The following is a 19,322-nucleotide window of genomic DNA, read 5'->3' on the forward strand; positions in this document are numbered from 1 at the left end:
CATATACAGTATTTTATTTTTTCCTCACCTTTTATTTAACCAGGTAGGCTAGTTGAGAACAAGTTCTCATTTGCAACTGCAACCTGGCCAAGATAAAGCCTAGCAATTCGACACATACAACACAGAGTTACACATGGAATAAACAAAACATAGTCAATTATACAGTAGGAAAAAAGTCTATATACAGTGAGTGCATGCCTAAAGGTGATTTATGTCCATGATATGACATTTCTTGTAGTGACTAAGCTTAATTGTAAAAGTAAGCCTCAAAAGTGCCATGTTTGTACAGTTATTATGTGGAGGACACATTTCGGCAGCCAGGACCATACGCCAAGCCCGCTCCTGCAGTCCAGTGCCATGGTTGAAGTTTGGTCTCTAGTAATTTAGGAGGGCAACTTTATGAAGGCCTCCTCACAATGGCCATATCATACAAGGCTTTACAGACCGATATATAAAACAAATACATTTATTGTTCACATTATTTGCATTGATGTATTGAAGTCAAGTGGCGCAGTTTCGTGCACCACACAGGACAGCTTGGTAAAGCGACGGTCGGTGGAACTCGATCGCCACCATGTGGGCAATTGCTTCAGTTCCGTTGTGGCAGCAACGCTACCAGAGATATTTGATACAAGATCAAATGTTATGTCAATATTATTATCTCCAAATTGTCGTCGTCCCCCACCCACGATATATTATTATTCCAATTTAGCTGTTAATCTGGGTTTAATTTAACAACGCTTTCTCTCATTTCCGATTGGAGGGCGGATGACCACGTGACTTTCAACCTACCAAATTGTTACGTTGTAACAGTCAAACGTGGCTATTCCCGACGTCGATTATCTCCCAATCCACGCCACACTTTTTTTTATAGCATTATCTTTGATGAAAAGTTTAGCGCTCATTTTGGTGTAACCATAGTCGAATTTGACGTGTCGGAGAACGGCACCTTCCTCCCGAAAGCATTGCAGTATCGCTTCTCGGCCTTTTGGCTAAGATCAAGTGTAGTATCTGTTCTTATCAGTTTAATATCTGATACGTCCCCTATCTGGGGACCATATATTAAATTGATTTTTGGAACAGGGAGATGGAATAGGGGCTTGCTCCGTCCACTCCACGCATCGACCTGGTATTGCAGTACCTCCAGGAACGGTGCACCCCCTGTCGTTGTAAAGATAAATTAGGCAGAGAAAACAGAGTTGATTCGTTTTAATTTGTTAGGATCATGTTGTATTTTCACATTTGCGAAAGTTGACTATGATAGCTGATGTGAATGCTGCGTTAATCTTTTAATCAACGTTTATTCTTCATGAGCACGGATAAACGGTACAGTGAAATGCTAACTTGCAAGCTCTCATCAACAGTGATTATCAAAAATATACAAATAGCAAAGTAGTAAAATAGTAGTGAAGTAGTTAAAACAAACAATTGTTATGATTGGAATTGAAAATATACATCTACACAACAATAGTATACAATTTACAATAAACTCTGAAATGCGCTAAAGTCATGTACTGGTAACATGGGACTGCCTCACTTACCAGTAAAACATATTTATTGGGCCTAATAAAGAAGTCAATTAAATGTTTATTTTTTTATGTGGCATAAACACAACCATTCATGATATTTATCTGATTTGTCAAACAAATCGCTTTAAAATGTAGGATATTTTTGTGCATGTTTTTCCACTCCAAAAATGATTTCAGCATCCAAACTGCATGTTTAACCTACTATTATTATTATTTTATTTAACTAGGGAAGTCCGTTAAGAACACATTCTAAATCACAATGAAGGCTACCAAAAGGCCTCCTGCGGGGGCTGGGATTAAAAATATAGGACAAAACACAAGAGACAACACTACATAAAGAGAGGCCTAAGTCAACAACATAGCAAACTAGTGCCATTTGATGAATAAATAGGCATCTGTTACAAAACACCAAAAAGTTTGCCTAATGAAGTTCATCAATTGCCATTAATTGATGCGCCTTGCTGACAAATGTACCTTTTCTGTAGCCTGAAAAGTCGTATATATATGTATGTAGCCTATTGGATAACAGCAAAATCATTTAATATGTCTCATCAGGCTCAGGGAGCATCAGGTTGGAATTTGGATGCTGATCAAATCCAGATATTTATATTGTTAGGTTCTAAATAAAGAGTAAAAACTCAGTAAAGCTCAAACCGTTTATTCACCCAATGGGTCAGACTGCTGAACAGAGCATGTCTCCTTCTACTCTTTTAAGCGTTACATCTCTACTGCTCGGCAGGAAGTTAAGTGATGTGGGTAATAAACTGTTCCTTCTCCCTTAATGTGACCTGACCTGGGCCCCCCCATTCCTCACTAATCCACAGCTCTCCACCCTTATCAGTGACTGCAACCATGTGATTGCCTTTCATTTACTCAGTAACATTCTAAGTCCCTGGCTCATATCCAACCTTAATTGACTCCACCATATACATTTCTCCTACAGATGCCCATTAGCTTCTGGTGTAGAAACCAGACTGTGGCCCTTCTCATTTCCATAGGATACCTGATGATTAACAATATTTCAAGTTTAGAAGTCAGAACCCATCAGTTCCCCCTTTTGAACATTACCTTCATACTGTTCAACATTTATATAAACTTGGAAATGACTTGATGAGCAAACAATGACATGATTTAACATTCACAGTTGATTATGTTTACAAATCCAAGACTTATGGCTTCTGTTCTATAATCACACTGCACACTCTTATTTACATCTCTCGTCAGACAACAGAATGACATTTTAGCTTCCGGTTCCTAAGAGAGTTATAGCATAAGACTTGAAAAGCAAAAAGAAACAAAACATAACTGTGTTGAGCTATGCATAATTATATATGCAAAGAAAAACCAAAGTTTGATAACATGACAATTCCCACTCTCTCTTCACCTGACTCTATGCCTTGAGGATACTTTTCTGCTGGGTTCCACAAAAATGAAGGCCCTAAAAAACCTCATGCTTTCACCCAGTCTTCCCCCGTCTGGCCACAGGTTCCAAGAGGCGTTCTCAAGCCATGTCATTTTCACTTTGCTCCCCATCTGCTTCCTCCTCCATGGCCATCATAACATTTGATCTTGATCAGTCGGTGGAACTCTGGGGCCATCAAGTGAACAATTGCTTCAGTTCCGCTGTGGCAGCAATGATACCAGAGATATTTGATACAAGATCAAATGTTATGTCAATATTATGTTCTCCAAATTGTTCATTTAAAAATGAAAGCACAATCTTTGATATTTGGCAGAAAGTTTACAGAGCTCATTTTGGTGTAATCGAATTTGACGTGTGCGAGAATGGAGCCTTTCGAAAGCATTGTGGGTATCGCTTCTCGGACTTTTGGCTAAGATCAAGAGAAAGATCGAGTGCATTTCGAACGGGATCCTCAAGGTGGTGCGACGTCGTCGGCCACGTCACAGTCAGCGGCTGCTGGACTGAAGAATACGCTTCGATTTAATTGGACAGGAAAGGAAAATTTGATGGAGAGTTCGTTTTGGAAAGGAAGTTCTGTTTGGACCTCTACGCCTGACAGCAGACGATGTGCACTGCCTGCAACAGAACACACCCGAGAAGTTCTACGATGTGTCTTTCTACACCATCACCCGGCTGGAGGAAGTAAGAGGGCTCTTCGTGCGAATGCGACAGCACCCGCCCTCGTGGATTTTAAAGTTGAGTCCCTGTGCAGGCACAATATGAGGGTGCTAACGGTGCATATGTTCAACCCATGGGTCACTGAAGAAACGTTAGTGTGCTACCTCAGCCGGTACGTGACCATCTTGCCTGGAGTGAGACATTAAGGACGCCCTAGGCATCTGGACAGGGAAGAGGCAGTTTTGTGTGCTGCTAAAGGAGGACGAGAGCGGCCATGATGGATACCGCCATCCTCCTGCTTTTTCCATCGGTGCAGACAGGGGCTACCTCTTGTATGCTGGACAGCCTCGTTTCTGCAGGAAGTGTAGCACGTACAGGCACCTCGCAGATGCCTGCACACAGACAAGGTGCAGAAACTGTGGGACTATTGGACATATAATGAGGGATTGCACCGTGCCCAAGCGCTGCAGTCTGTGCAACTCAGAGGACCACCTGTTCCGTCACTGCCCGAAGGCAGTCCCCTCTTACGCCAGAGCGGTGAGCGGGAAAAGAGCGGAGAGCGGGAAAAGACCAGATGAGGGAGAAGGCATGGAACTACACACTATTGAGGAGGTTGTGGATGAGCTAGTGACGGAGAGAGAACTGCAAGAGTCAGGAGAGCGGGAGTGAGACGCCATCAGCATCTCACGAGGAGAGAGGAGAAGCGAACAGCAGTTGGAACAAGCAAGTGGAGAAGGGAGAGCCCACCGCGCCCTCGGCTACCGAGAGCTGGACAACGGTGAGAGAGAGGAGGAAGTGCTCGGTGAAAAGGAAGCGGATGAGCCCTGTTTCCCCACTCGTTCGCATGGAGGCGACGGGGAAATCGCTTCAGTTGTTTTGAAAGCGGGAAGTCTGAGGAGAAAAGCGAGGGAAACCTGGGCAGCGCAGAGGAGACTCTGTTATCCCTGTCAGGCGCGGCCTTCATCGAGAGCAGCGGTCTGGCACCCACACAGATGGAGGGGGAGCATGAGGAGGAGGACAGTGTTTATGAATAGATGATCTGTTTGTTCCGCGTGAACTCCGTGTGTCGTCCGCGTGCGTTACACCGTTTTTTTAAATTCAGACCACAGTTGCCTGTCTGTGACAGTAGAATTAAAAACAATTGAATTTGGAAAAGGGTATTGGAAAATGAATAACGGCATTTTACACGACAACTTTTGGGACAAGATTCAGGTTTTTTTCCAGGGCTGTGTAGCTATGAAACCTTTTTATTCTACTTTCAGAGGGGTGGGAGAGCACAAAATTAAGAATCAAGAGTTTTATTCAGAATTTTTGCAAAGACAAAGTACAACCACCAAGAATTTTATAAATTGCAGAATGAACTAAAAGATCTACACAGCCAAGGAAATGTAAATGGTGGTGGATTAGATATGGATTAGATATGGGTATCCTGCTGAAAAAGCAGCACACATTATTTGAAAAGAAAGCTCGAGACTTCATTTTTAAAAGTCAGCAAGATAAATGGGAAAATGATGAGAAGTGCTCGGCATATTTTTTTCAAACAAATTAAATCACGGGGAAAGAGGGACTATTTCGGCTTTATTGGACCAAGATGGGGAGATGGTTGAGGATGGAGATGGCATGCTTGGTGTCGCTACACACTACTTTTCTCAGCTATTTCAAAAACAAACAATTGATTATGAGAAGGGGACACATTTTTTAAAATGCGTGGATGTGCAGATACCTTTAGATATTAGAGACCAATTAGAAGGGGAATTGAAATTAGATGAAATGTATATGGCATTGAAGAGCATGAAAGATAAAGTACCAGGAGTGGATGGGCTCTCTAAAGAGTTTTACATAGTTTTGGGGGATTTAATTGGATGTCATCTGTTGGAAGTGTTTATAGGTATATTTGGTTTGGAGCATATGGGAGTTTCGATGTGTGAGGGGGTAATCTCTCTACTTTATAAAAAGGGAGACCCCAAGACATTAGCAAATTGGAGACCTTTAACAATGTTGTGTGATGACTATAAATTATTAAGCAAAGCCATAACTGATCGCCTATCTTCTGCCATGGCATATGTTGTTGGTTTAGACCAAACATGTGGTGTGGATTAACCTGGAACTTGCAATTGCACAGAGACGTTGAAGCCTATTTAGAGGAAAGGCACCTGCCAGCTATTATTGTGAATTTGGACCAGGAAAAAGCTTTTGACATGGTAAACCATGAGTTTTTATTTAGAATTATGGAAAAATTTGGTTTTGGAAATAATTATATGTAATGGGTAAAAATTCTGTATAGTAATGTGGGTAGCAGGGTAAATATTAATGGGAATATTGGAAATGTTATCAAGCAATTACGAGGTGTCAGACAGGGTGACACTATCTGCTCTATTGTATGTTTTATATATTGAACCGTTCGTATGCGCAATTAGGACAAATTATAACATCAAAGGCATCATTTTACCTGGAGGGGATATGCTAAAAATATCGCACTATGCGGACGATACAGTTTTATATTTACAAGACGACCTGAGCTTGAAAGAGTCTGTCAAAGTCATTGATGAATTCTCTGTTGCGTCTGGGTCGAAGATTAACAAGAATAAAACAGAAATAAAACCTTTGGGACAGTGGAAATGGACAACGGATCAGTTATGTGGTTTGACTGTGTGCACAGGACCAATGGTAGTACTCGGCATATCTTTCGGAAATTAAATGAAAGATGACATGTTTAATTGGAAAGAAAAACTATTATCGCTTAATAAAAGATTGGGACTGTGGAAAGTGAGGCGACTATCTTTTAGTGGGAAGGTGTTAGTGCTGAAGGCGGACATTCTGCCTTCATTACTTCACCTTGCCTATGTGTTTCCCTTGCCGGTGTCTCTAAGAAAAACTTTCATACAGGTACTGTTTAATTTCTGTTGGGGGGGATATGAGTACATCCGTAGAGATCGGATGTACCAGCCTATAGAGGCTGGTGGAAGGGATTTCCCTCATTCTTCTCAAGCTAGATGCGTTGTTCTACTCAAACATTTGTCTTTTGTCGTCTTCTGTACACAAGTCACATTCTAATCAAATTATGGCTGTCTGTACCGTTAAGGTTCATGGTGGAGAGGGATAATAGTAAGACAAAAGCTGAAATCACCCCATTACCTTTTAAGAAAATAGTGGAATGGGCAAGGAAAACCCCTGTCTGCAAAGTAAAAGAAAATGTAATCAACCACAGATTGCTATATGCGAAATTGATAGAAAATTGTCGTCCTAGAGACAGATTACCAATATCGCCTTCCACCTGGCTACGGGCACAATTAAAAAGTTTCAACACACTGAAAGATTTTAATTGGCTTGTTTTACACAGACATCTTGCGGTCCGGTCCGATCAACATTACATGATCATAATTTGACCCTGAATAAATTGTCCCAGGGACAATTGTTTCGCAATTGAAACAATCCCCCATGTTTTATGGGAATGTTCTTTTGCCAAATTAGTTTGGGAAAAAATGTAACAATTTTTTGAGATTTAAAAAAACATTGATTATGAAGGGGTTGCCAAATTTGAACAAAAAAATGTGGAAAGGGTGCAATTATTAGCATTAGTGACTCTGGTCTTGATAAGGGACACCAAACTTTGAGAGGCCAGATGTGGTGCGGTCAATGACAGGATTGGTTCAATTTATAAAACAGGACATTTGGAAAAGAATACAATTCGAAATAGATAAGTGGGGCATCGTATCAGTTAAACAGAGATGGAAAGGGATTTCCATCATTGTAAACGGTTTTTATAGCCTATATATAGTTGTATTCCATAAGTACAACTGAAATGTAGGCTAAGCCTTAGTACATATTTGATACACACTGAGGTTTATTCAGTGTTCACTTTGGCATACGTGTATGTTTTGATTTTTAGAATTGTTTATTGTTTTTGGAGATTGTTAAAAGGCACGTTAATCTTAAATGTAGACCTATAATACTGGTCAGGTTCTGCAGAACAGCACTTTTTGAGGAGTTTTGCTATTTTTATAGTGTTACTTTTTGATACTGTTTTTATGAATCCATGTTATGTACAACGTAATGCACTGAATTTGTAATTGTATTTGAATGTGAAAAGAAAATATTTTTCTAAAAAATAAAATAATCTGTTCTTACCAGTTTAATATCTGATACATCCCCTATCTGGGGACCATATATTAAATTGATTTTTGGAACAGGGAGATGGAATAGGGGCTTGCTCCGTCCACTCCACGCACCGACCTGGTATTGCAGTACCTCCAAGAACGCTCCACCCCGTCACTGTAAAGATAAATCAGGCAGAGACAACAGAGTTGATTAGTTTTCATTTGTTAGGATCATGATGTAGATTGTATTTTCACATTTGAGAAAGTTCACCTCAATGATTGCTAGATAGTGCTGGTCAAGTCTGTCTTCTAATCAAAGTTTATTTGTCACGCGCACGGGATACAGGGAGTAAACGGTACAGTGAAATGCTTACTTGCAAAGCTCAGTGCTATACACATTATCAAAAATATACACATAGTGAAGTAGTAAAGTAGTTAAAACAAACAATTTAAGATTGGAAATGTATACGAGAATTAATGAATATACAGTATAATCTATTAAATGTGCTAAAGTCATGTACTGGTAATATGGCCCGCCTCGCATACCGGTAACGTTGTCTGAAGTCATTATTTGATAGGCCTGCTATTTTCATAAGACTCAAATATGCGGCTGAAATGTATACAAGGTTTGTAACTCATCTGCCTGTGTTAAAGTAACTGTCTGTTTATCCCATTGATTCTATGATTTCACACTGCACTTTTTCAAGTGACAAACTTGATATAGTGTACCAAGGGTTATTCCTTCGCCTACAGCATATATACATACACACAGTCATTGGCTTACGCCGAGTCTCGGGCCTGGTTAGTACTTGGATGGTACACTGCCTGGGAACACCAGGTGCTGTAAGCATTTCTGTCCAGCAGAGTGTACTCTTGTACTATTTAATCAGGGAGCAACTGTCTTTGCGCATCAGATTCTCTCAATCGCCTACAAGCATTTTTTGGAACAATGTTGATTTTCAAAAGTCGACAAGCAACAGAACTTTTGCAAAACAGTAAATGCTTTTTCAAAATGTAGTTGCCTTTTAAAAAACAAAAACATTCCTAAAAAAATATATACAGTCAGAATTGCAAATACATTCAACAGAACTGCCTGTCAAAAATATTAACACGACTATACTTTTCTCTTGGGTCGAAGAAGACATAACAAATTTAGTCTGTCTTTTAAAAATCCCAGTAGATCTATATGCATAAATATATATATATATTTATGCATGTGTGTTATTTGCAGTCACTAAATCATGATCAAAACTGGAAGTACAACTATCCAAAGCTGCAGAATTATGGGTAATTACTCACCTTTTATGCATATCACCAAACAATTGCAAACAAATTTGATTCCTGATAAATTAAATGAAGCACATTGTGTGCATGATTAATTCATGATATCACAATCTATTCCATGTGTTCAATACATAGGCTGGTTTGCTCTTAGTTCTGTAGACTTTCCAACAGAAATCAGTAAATCTGAATAATGGGGTAACAACTGATATGAATGTATAATCCTCAATTGACACCAAAGCAAAACTCTAATGGAAGGTCACATGTAGGAGATGACATAGGAGTCAGCCAAAGTTACTTAGAAGTAGTCCAACTTCATTCTCTGCATCTCTGAAAGTGATTTATTGAGCATTTGTAAAATAACAGGAAAATATTCCACCCTAGTCTGGTGGTTAAAAGGTGTTTAGCTGAATCCTTTATATAAAGTTCTTCCCTAGTGTAATTCCTAGTTGACAGTTGCCATGGTTACACAGCATTTTCTAATCTCATCTGGTCTCATCCCTTATTGCCTCACGGAAGGTGGCTTCCTGGGACTCATGGGAGGTAAGCACTTCCTGTATTTTCCCTCTCCAGCCCTCCTGATTGCTCTCCATGTTTGGGAAAAGTATACTTAAGGGTGGTACGTGCATTACGCGAGGGTACGCAAAACCCACAGGTTCTAATCTGGGCAATACCCTTTCTCCAAAAAATATTGCCATTTGGCCACTTCTTATAACAAGCATAACTTTGTCTTACAGGATTGTTCCCCGTTTCTGTTTTTAAAATCTCCAACATTAGTAGAATCACTCACCATATTATACTATAATTTTATTAGTCAAGCAGGAATGTTCCTTGTATGTTGTTTAAGGTGTTCTGAATAACAGCTCCATCAAAATTAGCAGAACACGTATGGTTCTATTCAATCTGAATCGCTGAAGCTTTACAGATAGTGTAACCAACTTCACATAGCCCCCCAGAAGAAAGGCACACGGACACCCGCACTTCAGGGTGACTTGGTTTTTATCTGCAGTAAAAGATATCAGGCATTGACAGGACGTTACAGCCACACATTCACTGCTCTCAGAATATCTCAGACTCAATCCACAAAGTGATCGTATAGTATACATGCGTTGAGTTTAGAAAATAACAAAAATACAGACCTGAAGTAAAAGATATCAAACGGTGATGATGGGCATTGACAGGACGGTCACACGTTCACTGGTTAGGTAGGACACAAGATATCTTTTAGATAGGAGCAACAGTAATGACACATGTCCTCAATGAGGAGTGATATTAATCCATAAATACAGAGTACAACCCTTTTATATAAACATTTAAAAGGTAGTAAGAAAATAAACATTCACTTAATGTCACCTGCTAGCAAATCACCTGCTGGCAATAGCTAGCGTGACATTGTAGTGCAGTGACCAACGGTGCTAGTTAGCTAGTCATTAACATGGCTAGCTAAACCAGCCAAAACTTGGTTAACTTGCTGAAATAGGTTTTCAATGCATTCACTATTGACTTTAGGATAAATGAACCAGTTTTCCAAAAACACCTGTGTTATACAGTTTTTATATAGAGAGGAAAGAGACACGAACCTGCTCTCAGAATATTTCTCTCAGACTGAGGAGCAGAGAGACCAACTTCCCAAATAGGGGAGAAGCACTCAAAACCCACCAGTTGCTCTTTCAAAGAAAATAATACACAAATGCCGAAGACCTCTCGTAACTACCCATCCCGGATCTGGAAGAATTGTCATCAACTGACACTAAGTAGCATAACGCAACAGACCAAAAAAAAATCTTACTTGAAATATTAATATTCATGAAATCACAAGTGAAATATATTGAAACACAGCTTAGCCTTTTGTTAATCACCCTGTCATCTCAGATTTTGAAAATATGCTTTACAGCCAAAGCAAGACAAGCATTTGTGTAAGTTTATCGATAGCCTAGCATAGCATAGCATTATGCCTAGCTAGCAGCAGGCAATCTGGTCAGGAAAATCAGAAAAGCAATCCAATTCAATCGTTTACCTTTTGAGCTTTGGATGTTCTCAATCACAAGACTCCCAGTTAGATAGCAAATGTTCCTTTTTTCCAGAAAAATTATTTTTGTAGCCAAAAATAGCTCCTTTAGTTCTTCACTCAGCTAGTTCTTTACTCAGCAAGACCAGGTGGAAAAATGGCTACCTCGGTCTTTTGCGGGAGAAATACACAAAGAGCCATCAGGTGGACACTGACGCAATGTTGTCGCTCAGGCTCATTTTTCAAAATAAAAGCCTGAAACTGTCTTGTGATACTAGACACATTAAGGAAGCCATAGAAAAGGGAATCTCGTTGATATCCCATTCACTGCTCAATAGGGAAGCATAGGAAGGGACTCTTATTTAGAAACCGCTGCGTTCCTGATTGGATTTTTCTCATTCTTTTGCCTGGAATATCAGTTCTGTTATACTCACAGACAATATCTATACAGTTTTGGAAACTTTAGAGTGTTTTCTATCCTAAGCTGTCAATTATATGCATATTCTATTTTCTGGTCCTGAAAAATAGCCCGTTTACTTTGGGAACGTTATTTTTCACAAAAAAAAAAGATGACCCCTAGATTCAACAGATTTTTTGTCCGTTGCATTATGCTACTTAGTGTCAGTTGATGACAATTCTTCAGGATCCGGGATGGGAAGTACAAGAGGTGTTAATACGAGAGGTCTTCAGACTTCAGACATTTTTGTATTATTTTCTTTGAAAGAACAACTAGTGGGTTTTGAGTGCTTCTCCCCTATTTTGGAAGTTGGTGCAGCAAATATTTTTATGAATTCAGTAACACATAATGAAAGGTCTACTTTATGTTCTTTGATGTCTACATTGCACGTGAGGTTGATGGAAACTCTAAATTTTCAATTTGTGATTTCCGTTTGAGCCGATATCATCAGCGTTCACCGTGAATGAAGTCTCCACTAACGCGGGACATTGCCTTTAAATTTCAATCATGCTGTAGCGCTGAATTTCCACTATACAGATTAGAGGTCGACTGATTAAATCGGCATGGCCGATTTAATTAGGGCCGATTTCAAGTTTTCGTAATCGGTAATCTGCCTTTTTGGATGCCGATTATGACCGATTACATTGCAATCCATGACGAAACTCCGTGGCAGGCTGACCACCTGTTATGCGAGTGCATCGTCAAAAGGACCTAGTGGCTGCAATGAGCCAAGGTAAATTGCTAGCTAGCATTAAACATATCTTATAAAAAACAATCCATCTTCACATAATCACTAGTTAACCTCGTAATATCATCAACCATGTGTAGTTAACTAGCTATTTTTTTGAGGCAAGCTGAAGTTCAGAGCCGAATTCTACACCCCTTCGTCGTTCATTGGTCAAGAGTAGGGATTCTTCAATGAAGTGTTTGCTATTCAACGATCGATGACTCGTTTTCATACACATTTTTTCACTTGAGAAATGCTGCACCAAACATCTTAGTTAGATGTAATATTGTGTGACTAAGATCTCCTCGGCAAAAACTTCAATTAATGACAGATTTGAGTTCTTAAATTAATTCTGACTACTTTGAGGAAGTGTATACTGGCTACGGAGTCTCAAGATGGAAAAACAGTATTATTGCCTCTTTCTAGTTTTTCAAGCGAAGGTCTTTTAAGGGAGTATGAACACACTCGTTCAGTTTGCCTAGCTAAGATCGGCTAACCGCCTGCCGAACCATTAGCATGCGGAAGCCTTTAGCGGAAAGTGGACGAGCAATATCCACCGTTGTAGTATGGATGAAGCTTCAGCTGGAATACCAATTTATTCAACTTTCACAGCACTATTCATTACATAAAGAATCTCAAAGCGCTTTAAGGCAACACAAAAATACAAGCAATTTAGAAAACATAATTCATGAGACGGTTGGAAAGTTCATGGCTTGAGGGATCAAAGGGGAAGAGCTAGCAAAGAGGGCTCCTGAGTGGCGCAGCGGTATAAGGCACTGCATCTCAGTGCTTGAGGCATCACTACAGATACCCTGGTTCGATTCCAGGCTGTATCACAACCGGCCATGATTGGGAGTCCCATAGGGTGGCACACAATTGGCCCAGTGTCGTCCGAGTTTGGCCGGTGTAGGCCGTCATTGTAAATAAGAATTTGTTAACTGACTTACCTAGTTTGAAAAATAAAATAAATATATGTTTTTTAAAGATGATCTCAGCCGCACGGTGTCATTGAGATGTCTCGCCATCCGTGTGGCTTCTCCAGTTCATGGACTCCGTAGTAGGTGTAGGTTTCACTACTACCAAGATGACACACGCACTTGGGTGAAGCTACAGTAGTCACGTGGCGCCAGAAAGCACACCCGATATCAATGATAATTCAAGAGTTGCCTTGTAACTTCATCCTCCTTAGGAGCTTCATCACTGCACACCTCAGCTATCTTGCTTCTCTCCATCCTCAACCTCTGGACAAACAGCTGGCATTCAAAACAATTGCCCGCTGACATTAGCTAGCTGACATTTAGGTAGCTTGCCCAGCAAACAAATGATTTGCCAGCTTCAGTCTTGAAACTCTGTGGTGGATTCTAATGATATTAATTAACTATATTAATTGTTAAAACAAAAAGTGTGCATGGAAAAATGACATAACAATGTATTAATTATACAGATATTTACCAAATGTACAGTAGCCCTCTGCCTAGGCGACCTCACTGTGCCATGGAAACCACAGAATGTAAGGCTAACTCAATCTGGCTAGTTTTAGACCTACTCAGGGTTTTCTATCTTGCTTCGTAGGATATAAAGATCATAGAGAAATTGTTATTTGCATCTAAAGGAAAGTCTCAAGTTTGGTTTTCGAGAGTCTTGTCTTAGACTGCCTCTGTTCAGGTTGATACACTGATTGGGATCAGGTGTGACAACAGTAGGGTGAAAGTCCTGCCTTTGGTGTCAAAGGAAGTTAGGTATGATTGGCTACTTAGGTGGATTAATCAAGGAGTGACCTGGGGCGAGTTCACAAGGGCTCAATGTTTTAGGACGTTCAGATAGCATATTTCTATGTAGAACAAGTAGAATAAAGGAATCACGTTGGCTCCATTCGTTGCATTTATATCTACAAAGTTCGTATACGGAATGTGGCCCTGGGTATTTGGGATAATTGTTTTGAATTTGTACTTTTATTCAGTGTTCTAGGATATTTCCTTTCAAGCATTTTCTTTGAAACATATTAGTAGCAATAGGAATGTTCTTGGTTTGTTGGGTACCATATTCTGCAGACACTTGAATGGCGAGCTGATCTCTGGCAGCACTCACAGATCTCTCTCTTATCTTCTCTTGATCTGTTATCCCTTATCCTACAATTCCTGCTTTTGACCCATGACCCCTTTATGCCCTGTGGCTTTTTCTCATCAAACCGTCGGTCCCATTCCAAATTCTCTGTGTTGCTCCACCCACGTGCACCTTGGCCACCCCTCTACCTGCCATACTGCCTCGCCCCCTTCCCTCCTCAGCCTGAACCCGAGCATCCCCCTGCAGTGGAGGAGCCCCAGCAGAACGACGACAAAGAGTCCCAGGAGACCAAGGCCGGCTGGGAGGAAGATGAGCCTGCAGCCAACCAGGGTGGCTGGGGCAATGATGAGACTGGGGCCGCCCCGAGCTGGGATACTGAAGGGACACAAGCTTCTCAGGCATGCTGGGACCAGGATGTGACCCAGACTGGGCATTCTCAGGGTGGCTGGGGCGATAACGGGGCCCAGGTAGGGGAAGAGGCTGCAGATGCTGCCTCTGATGGACAGGCAGGCTGGGGTGATGCGGGTGCCCAGGCTGGGTGGGCAGAGGAGCCAGCTGCAGACGTGCAGGTGGGCTGGGCTGAGTCTGGGCAGACTGGCTGGGCTGACTCAGAGCAGAGAGTGAGTAGGCGGGGAACGAGGAAGTACTGTAGGGGAGTGTAGATGTGCTATAGGTAGCGCTGGTAGATGGACAGGAGGTTCATTACAGTAGTGATGGGAGACCAAGGCTTCAGAAGGGTGTTGATCGTTGACTGGGACAAACAAAAACCCTGTGATTACCCCATCTGACAGGAGGTTGATCAAGTTTCAGTCTCCCATCTTTAGGATCTGTAGATAGATGGCATGGCTGTTGTGGCGGTATGATGGTGGCACATGTTGACAGATTGTGCCCAGGGAGAGAGTCTTTGTGCCTGGGTGTATGTATTCCTGTGAAGTCTTCATACCTGTATGTGTATGCTGATCTTTGTGGGGTGGGAGGGACACATGTCCATTGGGAATTCTCACCTCCCCTTTCTCTCCCTTCCAGACTGACACTGCTGTGGCAGCCGCTGCAGGGGCTGCAACCGTAAGTACTGGAGTAAATGGGCCATTCATATGTAGTACAAACATTGGGTCCCTGGCATATCACTCCCTCTACAGTGTGATGTAACCATTGTAGAATTGATTGACCACTTAATACATTTCTCAGTATCAAATTAAGCATTTTCTCTGCTTATTTCTGAATCCAGACTGCGGTGACCAATGGGTCTTCTGAGGTGCTGCCGGCTGGAGTCATCTACAAGGTGAGCCCTTCGCTTGTCTTGTTTCTAGAGGACCAGAGAGACAGCTACTGAAAAGGGGTTGTTTGCACACCTAGTTCCAGGTTCAAGGAGGAAGAAAACTCCAGCACACTAGTATTTTTCACTATTCTGCCAACAATGGATCTTGGTTGTTGCGGTCAGTATATCTTAAATCAGGTAGCAATATCGCTGTGTGTGATGTCCCAAAAATAAAATTCAGGTCAAAGCCATGCATGACTATGCTGCCACCGATGGAGACGAGCTGGAGATGAAAGCAGGAGATGTTGTGCTGGTCCTGGCCTGGGAGAATCCTGATGAGCAGGTCGGTAGCCAGCCGCATTCTACCCCCACTGAGAACTATAACACGTTTTCACACGTGATTGGGTTACATCCTCTGATAACCAATGCTGTTTGTGTGTGTGCAGGATGACGGCTGGCTCATGGGCGTGAAGGAATCTCATTGGCTGGAGAACAAAGACCTCTTGGCAAAAGGAGTCTTCCCTGAAAACTTTACCCAGAAGTTGTGAGCCAGACGTCCCATCCAAACGGCACTTCCACTTCCCCTCTAATCCCTCTTCCGTCCTTTGGGACATCTGCCAGGATAGAAACAAACCAAAACCACATCATCTCAATCCTTGACCCATGTATCAAATGTGCTGGTATATTTTAGCCGATTCGCACGATTATTGTTTTGATTTGTTACATTTGACTACATAATGTATGTGTTTTTGCTAATGCTAATGTGGTCAGTAATGTATTTATGCTAAGCTAATGTGGCCAGTAGAAACAAAGAGTATGCTAGTTTCAATGAAAAAGTAATGGATGTCACACTGCTTGAACACCTTTTGACATGTCATGTAAAAAAAAAAAAAAATATTAAGAGTTGCATGATCATTTTACTGTAGTCATTTACTTTGTAACAACATCACACCCCTAGACAGAGATTGGGACTGCTCTGGTATCAGTCCTTCAGTTCTGACTGTGATGAGACGAAAAATGTACTGGTACTGGACCAGAACCTTGGGGCACACCACACCAGATTAAAGCAATGTGACCTGGTTCATGTTCGGAAGGGTACTCTAAGAAAAACGTTTTGCAACGGGAAAACAAAAAAAATCTCTGTTCTTATTGGACAGTTCAGGTAGTATACCTCCACATTCACCCTACTGGCTCTGTTGTCGTTAACTCTTAAGTCTATACTTTATGTCTATCAAACTTTAAGTCACTATTATTATACTTTGCCCAATGAAATGCAAAAAGTCTCAGTAGCTGTTCTGAAACCATGTGATCTTATATCTGTGACACGTTTAATGTACCATTTGCCTCTGAGAAGTGGGCTCCCTAGACTGTCGCTCTGCTAAGATGAATGTTTTATCTATTGTACTGTCCCTCTCGCCACCTTTGTATTGTACTGTCCCTCTCGCCACCTTTGTATTGTACTGTCCCTCTCTCCACCTTTGTGTTGTACTGTCCCTCTCTCCACCTTTGTGTTGTACTGTCCCTCTCTCCACCTTTGTGTGTTGTACTGTCCCTCTCTCCACCTTTGTTGTACTGTCCCTCTCTCCACCTTTGTGTTGTACTGTCCCTCTCTCCACCTTTATGTTGTACTGTCCCTCTCTCCACCTTTATGTACTGTCCCTCTCTCCACCTTTATGTACTGTCCCTCTCTCCACCTTTATGTACTGTCCCTCTCTCCACCTTTATGTACTGTCCCTCTCTCCACCTTTATGTACTGTCCCTCTCTCCACCTTTATGTACTGTCCCTCTCTCCACCTTTATGTACTGTCCCTCTCTCCACCTTTATGTACTGTCCCTCTCTCCACCTTTATGTACTGTCCCTCTCTCCACCTTTGTTGTACTGTCCCTCTCTCCACCTTTGTGTTGTACTGTCCCTCTCTCCACCTATGTGTTGTACTGTCCCTCTCTCCACCTTTATGTATTGTCCCTCTCTCCACCTTTATCTATTGTACTGTCCCTCTCTCCACCTTTATCTATTGTACTGTCCCTCTCTCCACCTTTTATGTACTGTCCCTCTCTCCACCTTTGTATTGTACTGTCCCTCTCTCCACCTTTGTTGTACTGTCCCTCTCTCCACCTTTGTTGTACTGTCCCTCTCTCCACCTTTGTGTACTGTCCCTCTCTCCACCTTTATGTATTGTCCCTCTCTCCACCTTTGTATGTCTGGCCCTCTCTCCACCTTTGTGTACTGTCCCTCTCTCCACCTTTATTGTACTGTCCCTCTCTCCACCTTTATGTACTGTCCCTCTCTCCACCTTATTGTACTGTCCCTCTCTCCACCTTTTATGTACTGTCCCTCTCTCCACCTTTATGTACTGTCCCTCTCTCCACCCTTTATGTATTGTCCCTCTCTCCACCTTTGATTGTACTGGTCCCTCTCTCCACCTTTGATTGTACTGTCCCTCTCTCCACCTTTATGTACTGTCCCTCTCTCACCTTATGTACTGTCCCTCTCTCCACCTTTATGTACTGTCCCTCTCTCCACCTTTATGTACTGTCCCTCTCTCCACCTTTATGTACTGTCCCTCTCTCCACCTTTGATTTGTACTGTCCCTCTCTCCACCTTTGATTTGTACTGTCCCTCTCTCCACCTTTGTTGTACTGTCCCTCTCTCCACCTTTGTTGTACTGTCCCTCTCTCCACCTTTGTTGTACTGTCCCTCTCTCCACCTTTGTGTTGTACTGTCCCTCTCTCCACCTTTGTTGTACTGTCCCTCTCTCCACCTTTGTTGTACTGTACTATCCCTCTCTCCACCTTTGTTGTACTGTCCCTCTCTCCTAAGCGGTAGTTGAAGGGAAATCAAGGAAACCCAGCTGTTGCCCTCTCCCTTAGAGAGAAATCTCTCAGAGATTAGGTCAGTGGTCAGGAGTCAGGACACACATCAGAATCAGGCTCCCTAGCTCTGTGTATTTTTCTATCAGTCCCTCTCCTGTGAAAGAGATTCCTGGGACATGTGTTAGGGAATGGTGTGCAGAAGCCCTGCAGCGTTGCAACCATATACATGGAATCCATAGAAAGGGCTTTGAAGTTGAAACCTCTAGCCCTGGCAATTTGACTGGTAAACTCACGTGTGCAATTGGCTGCCAGTCCACCCACTATGCCACCATTGACTTGAATGAGGAAGCCTGTTCTATGGATTCTATTTCTACGGTTGCGACAACTTTTGTGAAACACTGGATAACTAAAGCAAGAGAATAATAGGCTCTCAACTCTGTGGTATTGGTTTCATTAGAACTCAGGTTATTGCTTGGCTCTGAGTGGAGTGATAAGGGCTCAATCATAAAATCTACACCTAACTGTCTGTATTAGAATATGTTGATAAGGGCTAGGGGCGAGGGGTAATGAACAAACCGCATGTTCAGAAGAGTTTTACAACTGTGGTCAATGTTCTGATCAAAAGTAAGGCAACTATTTATGGGTGTCATACAATTGTTATGTATTCAAAGAGCCCTGAAACAAATCATCTCAATGTCCACATTGTGTCCTGCTGAAAACCAAAGTTAAACTCAAGTCAAATTAAGCCTATGGGATGTACTGTGTTCAACTCCTAGATGTAGCTGGAAATCAACACCTGTGTGAACACACTGTAACTGTATGTTTAAAATGTCTCTCAGTGGAAAGTGATGGAGCCTGTAACCGACAGTCTTCTTTACAACATTAAAGAGGGGTTCAACACCAGACACTGTGGCCTTCATTGTTTCACCTGCTTTACACCTGGGGGTTAGAACACCTCTGCATGCTGCCTGTATGGTGATAGCCTAAACAACATTTTCACACCCTAC

General features: G+C 41.8%; 1 protein-coding gene, 1 long non-coding RNA gene, 1 other non-coding gene and 1 pseudogene across 9 annotated transcripts in view; 3 read left to right on the plus strand and 1 right to left on the minus strand.

Moving 5' to 3' along the window:
* The window catches only part of bin1b (bridging integrator 1b), a 71,423-nt gene extending 54,799 nt beyond the window's left edge, over positions 1-16,624 (plus strand). For 3 of the 7 annotated variants that reach the window (XM_031813338.1, XM_031813339.1, XM_031813340.1), the window contains 6 exons: positions 9,507-9,530; positions 14,465-14,863; positions 15,270-15,308; positions 15,472-15,525; positions 15,743-15,844; positions 15,948-16,624. In XM_031813338.1, the coding sequence (XP_031669198.1) occupies positions 9,507-9,530; positions 14,465-14,863; positions 15,270-15,308; positions 15,472-15,525; positions 15,743-15,844; positions 15,948-16,049 (720 nt within the window). In that variant the 3' untranslated portion in view covers positions 16,050-16,624. The remainder of the gene's footprint in view (positions 1-9,506; positions 9,531-14,464; positions 14,864-15,269; positions 15,309-15,471; positions 15,526-15,742; positions 15,845-15,947) is intronic. The other 4 variants (XM_031813341.1, XM_031813344.1, XM_031813343.1 and 1 more) reach the window with 3 other exon arrangements.
* On the plus strand, positions 973-1,163 carry LOC116359831 (U2 spliceosomal RNA). The gene has a single exon (XR_004206784.1). It is a non-coding gene; the product is annotated as a U2 spliceosomal RNA (small nuclear RNA).
* Positions 1,010-11,387, minus strand: LOC116359780 (uncharacterized). Its single transcript, XR_004206759.1, has 4 exons — positions 11,005-11,387; positions 10,127-10,184; positions 7,738-7,881; positions 1,010-6,784 (listed from the first exon to the last, which is right to left on the minus strand). It is a non-coding gene; the product is annotated as an uncharacterized LOC116359780 (long non-coding RNA).
* Positions 7,703-7,879, plus strand: LOC116359832 (uncharacterized; annotated as a pseudogene).
* Positions 16,625-19,322: the final 2,698 nt, after the last annotated feature.

Source organism: Oncorhynchus kisutch, unplaced genomic scaffold, assembly GCF_002021735.2.
Source record: "Oncorhynchus kisutch isolate 150728-3 unplaced genomic scaffold, Okis_V2 Okis05a-Okis16b_hom, whole genome shotgun sequence".
Classification (NCBI taxonomy): domain Eukaryota; kingdom Metazoa; phylum Chordata; class Actinopteri; order Salmoniformes; family Salmonidae; genus Oncorhynchus; species Oncorhynchus kisutch.